Raw genomic sequence first — 10407 nt, 5'->3', positions numbered from 1 at the left:
TCTTTTTTTTAAATAAAAATTATTATCACAAAATTCCAGCTCCAATGATACTATTTTTTGAAGTTGTATAATGGTTACTACATGCACATATATATATTGCAAGAATGAAAAATGTTAAAAGAAAATAATAGAAAGGAAACCATGCAAAACTAAAAAACAACATAAAAGGAAGCCTTTTTTGTCAATGGTTTATTTATTACTCAAGTGTTTAATGATCAAAATATATATAGATTATATCCTTAGTGTTTGTTGAGTGGCTTAATAATATAACATAATTAATAGGGCTTAACCAGGACCTTGTGAAGAAATTTACCAATTTGAGTAAAGACAGACAAATTAAGTTTCCCAAAATTGGCATATTAATAATTAACCTTGTAGTTTTATTTAGTTTCGATCTAAATACATAACTTTTATTTTAATTTGTAAGTCTCTCTAATATTTGAGTTCTTACTTCCAACTTAGCTATAAGCATAGCATTTTCCCAAGTGAATAATCAAAGTGTAACGATTGGATAGATATGAAATGTTTTAGTTTTAGCATAATCATTGTAAATGTTACCTTGCAAAATAAAAGCAGTTTTGTGTTGTTTTTTAAAAAATGTATTTACATTTATTGAAAACAATGTTTCTGCATTTTATGCACTATCTCAGAAAGTAGGTGAAACCTTGTAACTATTTCTTTCCTGCTTGTTTTGAGTTTCTTCTAGAATTTAACTTGATTAAAAATGCTTCAATTATTAGTTTCTAAATTTTACTTGGTTTCTTAACTTGACAGGGTCCTGATTCAACTACTTATCAGCCCCCTTATCATTTATCCTGATAAGCATTTATGATATAAAGAACAATGACAAAACACATTTTATACATTGCATAAATTGCATCCGTGAATAATGAATACTGGAACTCATTGAAGTTTTGTGGGTTAATGCAGTGGCCAACACTAGAAAAAAAAAGTTTTGTCAATGACTGCAGTGGCCAACACATAACTAATCAAAGTTTCTAGAGCTTTTTTTAAATAAAAATAAATCAGACATTTATTTTTCGTGTTTAACAAAATAGAAAACCATGGATCAAATCAAATAGTTATAAAACCTGAACATATCTCACTCATTTCATTAAAACCATGGATCAAAACTAGTGGACAAAAATGTTGTCTTTAGAAAAAAACAAATCTGCTGCATCATATAGTGAATGTATCAGGAGGAGTTCAGTATTAAGTTGGTAGAAACTTGAAATGATTGCATTGAAGAAGAAAACAAAATAAAATCGATGAAGTCATGATCAAATATGTCAACAGATAAATAGTTCTTTGAATTATAAATAGTGTAGTAACACTAGCAGTGCTTTTGATATCACATGATATGTATTGAAAATATTGACATAGAGCCTTCTAACATCTACAACACAGTCAAGACTGAACTAACAGTCACAAAAGTCAAAAAGTGATCAATAAAATCCAAACAGCAGATAGATATATATGTGTGTGTGGTATTTAGTGTGCTTGGTGTGAACAGTCAGTAAACACGGAACACAATCAGAGTGTCTAATAGTTGTAACACCAAATATTGGCCTTCTAATAATAGCACAGAACTATCACAGCCAAGAATTTTTTTTCTCCCTCACAAGAAATGTGTATCACAATCAAAGTATCTCAATCAAGTGTCTAGCAATCGAATAAAAATGTAAACTCTAAACGTTTGAAGTGTTGAGCTGTTTTTAAATAGGGTAGAGAAAACTGTATTTCAATAAAAATTGGAATTGTTTCGTTTCTCTGGTAAGTTTATACTGTTTTTTATTTTTTGAATTTTCTTCAGTTTTGATGTTGCTGAGAAACATGTTTATGTATTGCACAAAATGCGACTATAGTATTCTACCAAACAATTGAAAATAAACGAATCAGCATTACAGAATTGAAGAGAGTTGTTTATTTTTTTATTAACTCATTTCTCATTGACAACAGTTGCAATGAACTAAATGTTTAAACTGTAAAATACACACAAGTTCTACAGACTTTATACATAGAGAGATAAATGTCGTTTATTTTCTGCTTCCTTACTGTACATTCAATTACTGACCTTTTTGACTCTGAATGTAAGCCTATAATCGAATGTTTACAAGTTTGTAGGCTGAAGATCTTCTGAACATTGTTACGATGATCCTTAGTTTTATTTTTGTTCTGCCCTCTAAAAGTGAAATCAACTAGTTTGACAAGATTTGTACAAGAGGTCACTATCAAGTCTATAATATACTGCTTCATGGAAATACACTTCCAATCTTTCAGTACAATGATCAATGTACACAGTATTTTGTTTACATACAATTGGCCTGCTATGCAAAATACAAATGACTTTGTTACACATATATAAATAAATACATGGTTAAAAGAGTCAATGTGAAGAGAAATAGTTTCTCTCCAAAATGCAAGCCATGAACTTGAATATCATATGATCTGAATGACACTTTTTGTTATTGAACACTTTGAATACTTGACTATGAATGCATTGGATGCTACACGTTATTTACGCAATGAAGATAAGATTGATGTCACACCCACTACAGACGCTGTGGCGGAGATCATATACTCTCTCAGTTTTTGACACACATTAAGACAGCAATAGCTGACAACATACATACTGCCACTAAATAGTTTCCGAATAAACAGATCTTTTCAATACTTGGTATTACATGATCGTCTGCACCCACTGTATTCAATCACGTCTGCACCCACTGTATTCAATCACGTCTGATACAACCATTCATTAAGATGCATATAGGCCTACTTAATTCATGCTCATTACATTCATTACATAAAATGTGATGTGCCAACGTTTATGTATGAGGCTGTGGGTCATAAGCTCTAACCGAGTCTGATTTAATGCATACGTTCTTCCAATCTTAAATAGTGTTTCAGTTTATCAAGTAGTATGATACAAACTGTGATATTTGATAACAAAGAATGGGAACAAACTTATTGGCTATTAAGATGCATTTTCAGCTCAATACGATACATACAATAGTGTCAACACATCTCAATACGATACATACAATAGTGTCAAAACAGCTCATTAAGAAACATGAACATAAAGTAAATAGATATAAAGGAGCCTAGATTTGTGTCTACAAAGAACATTATCATTAAATTCTTTCTTGTCTAAAAAGCTCATAACATTAAAGCCTATCATTGCTGTTTAGAAAGATTTGATAAAAGTCACAAGATATTCAGTGTATAAGCCTATATGCTGAAAGAAGATCATAACAAATTCAGGACAAACATTAAAAAAATGTATTGCCTTTTTATGGGACATTACTACAGCTAAGCAAGTATATTCAAAGAGGCCTAATTTTTTTTTAAACGGAATATCAACTATCTGCATTTCAGTAGGCGCTTTCCAACACTCGTTGTAGTAGCCTAGCATAGAACCACAAGACTACTAAATTAGCCCTAGCATAGAACCACAAGACTGCTAAATTAGCCCTAGCATAGAACCACAAGACTGCTAAATTAGCCCTAGCATAGAACCACAAGACTACTAAATTAGCCCTAGCATAGAACCACAAGACTACTAAATTAGCCCTAGCATAGAACCACAAGACTACTAAATTAGCCCTAGCATAGAACCACAAGACTGCTAAATTAGCCCTAGCATAGAACCACAAGACTGCTAAAATAGCCCTAGCATAGAACCACAAGACTGCTAAAATAGCCCTAGCATAGAACCACAAGACTACTAAATTAGCCCTAGCATAGAACCACAAGACTGCTAAAATAACCTTATCATAGAACCACAAGACTACTAAATTAGCCCTAGCATAGAACCACAAGACTGCTAAAATAGCCCTAGCATAGAACCACAAGACTGCTAAAATAGCCCTAGCATAGAACCACAAGACTACTAAATTAGCCCTAGCATAGAACCACAAGACTGCTAAAATAACCTTATCATAGAACCACAAGACTACTAATACACGATCAAATGACTCAATCCTTGCAGGATAACTATTTCAGTGTTTTACACAAAGCTTATGGATATATATATAATACATACATTTCACCAACATTTCATATGGTAACATCATAAAGTGTGTGCATAAGTTATACGTTTATCTTTATTAGTTGACAGCAACCAACACAAACCAAATCTACATTATGAGATCTGACTCTTTCATCTCTCATTCAAGTAGTAATCGAAAATGTAGACTGGGTCTCTCACAACACTCATGATCCTCATTTAAAATACCAATAGATTGTATAATTTAAACGAACACTCGTATAGATAGACAGTTTTATAAAGTTTGTAACACTGAAATTCATACATTTTAACAGGAAGCCTATACAAAGTTTGCTAGTGCTCTCCCTTATTGTTAAACCGGAAATGTAGTGGATTTAAAGAAGGAGCTTGTAAGTCAAGAAGTCAGTTTCATTTTCATTTACCACCGCATTAAATAAATAGCACGTCTATCCAATCTAAAGACAATGTCTATGGTTGTCAATACTGCAGTTTGTCGTTTTCGGAAGTTCAGCAAACATTTTTTTTTGCTTCAACAAAAACGGAAAAAAAAAACACTGAAAATAAAATCTGAAAAATTCTAAAAACTAACAACCAGAAAAAAATTCTAGTTTTTGTTGAGAATAAACTTTTAGCCGCTAAAATTAAAATATAAAAAATGCAACTAACAACAAACAAATCAAACTGGTTCAAACAGAAACCGAATTCAAAAGTAAAATTATGTGTATACGTGTTCGTGTCAAGGTTTGTTGTACATGTGTAAACATGCAATATGAGTCAGTGCAATTAGCTTTGATCTTTACATGCAGTCATAGTAATATAGTTTGTTTTTATTTTATCAAAATGTTCTGTAGTTGAAACAAATGTCAAGTCCCTGACCAACCCTTAACAACATTGATGGAGAGGAGAAAAAATGGATACATGGTCGTCAAGATTGTATAGAAAGATAACTCATGTTGAAAAGTATTTTGATTAACCTGTAAATCTCTCTCCACATTCTGTCTCCACATATTTTGACTCTCAAGATTCTTTCTCCACATTTTGACTTTCTGCATTCTCTAACCAGATTCCCTCTACACCTTTTAGCTCTTCTAATTCTTCTTTCTATATTCTATTTCCACATTCTGTATCTACACATTTTCTCTCTACAATCTCTTTCCACACTTTCTCCACATTATCTTTTTACATTCTGTCTCTCCAAATTTTGTCTCTCTACATTTTGTTTCACCACGTTTTTTTTTTTTTTGCATCATAGTCAAAGTTTCCTCTTTCCCACATTCTGTCTCTTCAGATTGTTTCCACATTCTGTCTCTTCAGATTGTTTCCACATTCTGTCTCTTCAGATTGTTTCCACATTCTGTCTCTTCAGATTGTTTCCACATTCTGTCTTTCTTTATACTGTCTGCTCACATTTTCTTTCCACATTCTGTCTTTCTTTATACTGTCTGCTCACATTTTCTTTCCACATTCTGTCTTTCTTTATACTGTCTGCTCACATTTTTTTTTCCATAATCTGTCTCTCCTAATTTTTTTCCAGATTTTGTCCATCCACATTCTACTCCACATTCTCTCCACATTCTGTCTCACCACATGTTAAGGATTGTTTTCATACTTTTCGTTCAATTGATAAGAAGTTTTCAGGAACTAAAAACCTTTTCTTCACAGTGTCCGCAACAAAAACATAAAAAAAGAGAGATCAAATATTGAGGAATTGCAAAAACATAAACCTATGTAGAAACAAGTTATAAATAAATTTTGTTCTCGAAAGACTTTCTTGAGGTTGCTGAAAGAGAGAACCTATTTAAAAAAAAAACTGCTAACTTTGTATATTGATAATTGGAAATAATTGTGTATATTTGTAACTTTACAAACTAAGAAATAAGTAAAACATTTGAGTTTCCATGTTTTCTCATAAAAAAAGTTCTTAAAAGAGTTGGTTTATTATTACATCAACATTCAAAGTGTCATTTAAACAATCTAGGTCAAGACTTTTAACTAATGTAAACATTTTAAACTTCATATTAAGTTATGTCATCATGCGTGCATCTCATATGGAACTCCTTCGGCTAGAGAGAAAGCATGAGGAGCAATCAGAACATCTGTGTGAGTCGTGTGAAACTTTTGGCCTACACACACACACTCACTTTCAAACAATCAACCACTTCTTGTATCTTTTCTATTCTCTACAATTGGACTATTTGGTCAAACGATGAGCTTAAACATCTACAAATCTATTTAAAATATCACCTAGAAGCCAACAAAGTATTTGAGCATTTGGAATAGAGACTATTTGTATTGAAAACATTGTTTTTCTACTCTCTAAGTTTACAATATAATTTTTAAAGTTTAAATATTCTGTATTGTATTTAAAATGCTTTGGAGATGGTGTTATACATATTGTCTAGTACTTTAAAGATGGTAAGGAATTTGTTTGTTTTTGTTTTTTTGTTTACTGGTGTACTTTTGATATTGCACAATCTATATATATATATAAAATTCTCTTCTTCGCTCAACAGTTTGGACGAGCAAGAAGTAAAGGAAAGATCACTCTCTTATATCTACGGATAGTAACCCCACGAAAAAACAAGAAGGGGGGGGGGGAGAACAAGTATTTACAAAATAGCAGGGCCGGACCGTTGTAACCAAGATAGATCATACTTGTTTTATTTCTACCTCACGTAAAAAAGAGGAGGGGGGGAAGTAATTTACTCTGTAGGAACTATCGAGGCGACAGAGAGCACGGCTCAGGAAAAAAAGAGGGGGAAGAACAAGTATTATTTCACCCTTCGCTACGGATGGCTACCTGGTCGTGCGGTTTGCGCGCTGCGGTCGTATAAGTGCGGAGCCCACTGCGGTCACCTAAGGCCGGCCCTGCAAAAAAGCGGCGTATGCTACGCCGCCGGTCGACTAGTTTCCTATAAAACATAATGGGGCCTCTCATCATTACATTTAAAGTGGCAAAAGTCACCATGACACCAGAACGCAAAAATTTGTACCAAATGACTGACAGACCATTCGATTGGAGATGAACAATGAGTACTTGGACACAATCATAATGACCAATGGTCAGTCATAAGACCACGAGCTTTGTCTCACCATATTGCATACATTCAAAATAGACACGGAATGTAAAACAGCGTCAAATGATTTATTTTTGGAGATCATTTGAACAGGTCAGTGAGCTTAGGTAAGAATGACTGAAGTTTGGTAGTTCTGAGTTGGACTCACAGACCTATAAAGAAATATGATTAACCACATCAAACAAAGGTTTGCTTGACAGTGTGTATTAAAGTGCAGGTATGTGTGAATGTGTGTGCAGGCATATGTGTGCATGTAAAAACTTTCTGCTTTCTGTTCATTCTCAAAGGTTGTGGGGAATAGATCTATATTTGATCAAGTCTGGTCTAAACTACGTCTTTAAATGGCTTATCAAATATTTAGTGTATAACTTCTAAACATAAATATTAATTTTTTTTTAAAGATCACATATGTTTGATGTGTAGAAAAATACTTAGAGGGCCATTTTAGCCTACTCAATACATTACTGTTATAGTAAGACAAAGTAATTCAACAAATGTCTTATTGCTTACAAAGTCTCACAACTCAAGACTACTATCAGACAATAAACATTCTTTTTTTTTTCCGCTAAAAAATTAGTCCTTGTAGATGTAGTAGATCTATACACTCTCTGAAGTGTGGTCTCTTAGTAGCATTCAAAGTCAAAATGCCTTAGAGAAAGTTCAAAACAAAACACACAAAAAAAGCTCATAGTATACATAAACTCATCAACAAATCTTTCCTTTGCAATTTCACCACCTAGAATATAGCCTAGATCTAGATCTATCTTAGCATTTAGTTTAGAGAATAGTTTGAAATATTTCATGTGCAACATCAACTGAACTTTTTCATAGACATGAACATTAATTAAGGTATCAACGGAACTCTTATTAAATTAACAGGAACATTAATTAAAGTGTCCTATACATCAACAGTGACGAATGTCTGACAGCCATACATTCCCTCTCCCATCCCACATAGAAATGTCAATAATATGATTTTTTTTCTTTGTAACTTTGTTACAACTTAACCCAAATGCGTTTTTACAGATGAGAATACACAAAGAGGTTTACAATGTTATGATTATTGCCTACACGCAACTAGATGCATGCTTAGAGTGAAACTTCTCAATATGCAAAGTACTCTTCTCCACTTTCCCCCTTTTAATGGATTGGATTTGGAAAACGAAATTAAAAAAAAAACAACTTGATTCTGACTATTTTTTAAATGACTTTGAATTCTTGATTGATGTTTTCTTGTTTCTAATGTTTGTTGAAAATGTTTTCTTTCATACAGTTTTGTTGTTAAATGACAGTTTTTAAGCCTCCATGTTGTTCGGAATGTCACTTATAGTTTGACTGAGACTCATTAAGAAAATGACTTAAAAAAACAATAGCAAAGTATTGAATGATCATGCTATATGATTTCATACATTTAGGAAATTCATACACATCATCTAATAGACACTTTTATTCCATGTTGTCATGAGTAGGTCAAGACCAGCTGTTTAATTCACCCATATCAAAAATACGTTTCTGTCCCACAGAGGAACTCTAATGTCTAGGCTCATTTCATTCAAGCATTCTTATTCTTTCAAGTTGATTCCAATGAATCTTTCTTTCGTTCCGAACTGCTGGTTGAAATGATCTGTCTGTGATGTTAGTTATGCTTGAAATGCCATGCAAATGACTTTTACTCTAGAATCGGATCTTTCTCTATGTTATGTTCATTGTATGTAATCATTGGCATTATAACACACAGGGAGGTAATGATAGCAGCCAGATAGACCCAGAAAAATATGCGGTCAAATATAAGACTCAGAGCTTTCCACTCTTGGGCCACTCTCTCTTTCCGGTCTTTGTTGGTAGTCCTTGTCTTGTACATCTTGATAAAGTCCATCAGGTCACTCAGATGAGTGTTGATCATTTTTAACTGGACAATCTGCTGCTCAGCGTCCATACCCGCCATGTTTATCTGCTCCTGTTCTGAAGGTGGAAGGGCATCGCCGCTGACTACCCACTTGCTGCTCTTGTCTCCATTCAGGGGCATACCCAAAAATGGTACCCTGTCCCCAACAAGTCTCGAAGTCAGCTCGGATATAGTCTTATCTCGGAACTGACTGACTAGGCTGTCCATGCAGAGTATCTTTGCGAAGAATTCAAACATCACCTAGAACAGACCCAATAGTAGAACATCATTTGACTAGATCTAACTTATTAACATTTACATCTAATTTAAAAACTCAATTTCAAATATTGCATTTATTCCTGTTCTGCCTTATCTTCTGTTCGTCTACTGTGGTAATTATGAAGCTAGGCCTACACTAAGTATCACTGATGTGTTTTGAAGGTTCTCGTTTTGAGTACTTACCATCCTCAGGCAATGGGGCAGCGGTCGTCTTGGTCCATAGAACGAGAAGTGGACGGCGACAATGTTCAGAAAGCAAGACAATGTAATGAGAATCATATTCAGACAGTAGTACGTCCCTGAAAGTTAACAAGACAATGTAATGAGAATCATATTCAGACAGTAGTACGTCCCTGAAAGTTAACAAGACAATGTAATGAGAATCATATTCAGACAGTAGTACGTCCCTGAAAGTTAACAAGACAATGTAATGAGAATCATATTCAGACAGTAGTACTTCCCTGAAAGTTAACAAGACAATATTTGCTAATAATTGGACTACTTAGTTTCAGGTTTATTTTATTTATAGCTGTAGTCTCATTTCAGCTGAGTTATCCTAGCTTGGACACTTTCTTCCAACTACTTACAATTGTATTTCTTATTTTGTTCTTCTAGTTATCTAACCATCGTGCTTCAAGAAGTCATGAAAATTATGTGTGTGTGTGTGTTTTCAGTTTCAGTTATAAATGAGTTCAACTTCTGGGCCAACCATTTACTCACACTCATTGATATCAATAAATTTTGAGTTTCTCAGATATGCAAGTGTAAAATGTAATTGCGCTTGCAAGCAGCAGTGTTGTAGTTGTTTAAACTGACATGATGAAGTCAGCAAGTTGTCTAGTGGAGACAGAAACCTGAAAGTTGAAGGAATGTCTCTTAAGAGAGCAGTCCTGATGTACAGGTGATGCTAAGTGTGGGACATAAGATGTGGTACTTTTGCCTGGCTTGTCAATGGAAATTATAGGATGTAATATTCTAAGTAGTCCACAGAGTTGTATAGACCATACATGTGAGTATTGCCTGGAAAAAAATGGTCAAGAATGTCTGTGTGTATGACAAGATCTGAACAGACAACTGGCCAAGAAGCTCATAATCTGTTACCAACTTTTAAAATCAAACTTTTCAAGCTATAAAACACTTCTAAGTAAAAAACAATA

The 10407-nt window shown here is 33.6% G+C and overlaps 1 protein-coding gene across 5 annotated transcripts in view; it reads right to left on the bottom strand.

Annotated features, from left to right (window-relative positions):
* Positions 1 to 597: 597 nt before the first annotated feature.
* LOC106065464 (neuronal acetylcholine receptor subunit alpha-10-like) overlaps positions 598 to 10407 on the bottom strand; it is a 223828-nt gene continuing 214018 nt past the window's right edge. For all 5 annotated transcript variants that reach the window (XM_056019656.1, XM_056019657.1, XM_056019655.1 and 2 more), the window contains 2 exons: positions 9434 to 9549; positions 598 to 9232 (listed from right to left, as the gene is read on the bottom strand). In XM_056019656.1, the coding sequence (XP_055875631.1) occupies positions 8756 to 9232; positions 9434 to 9549 (593 nt within the window). In that variant the 3' untranslated portion in view covers positions 598 to 8755. The remainder of the gene's footprint in view (positions 9233 to 9433; positions 9550 to 10407) is intronic.

The sequence above is a fragment of the Biomphalaria glabrata genome, chromosome 2 (assembly GCF_947242115.1).
Source record: "Biomphalaria glabrata chromosome 2, xgBioGlab47.1, whole genome shotgun sequence".
Taxonomy (NCBI): Eukaryota; Metazoa; Mollusca; class Gastropoda; family Planorbidae; genus Biomphalaria; species Biomphalaria glabrata.
Note: the sequence above shows the minus strand (reverse complement) of the source record. Positions and strands in the feature narration are given on the sequence as shown.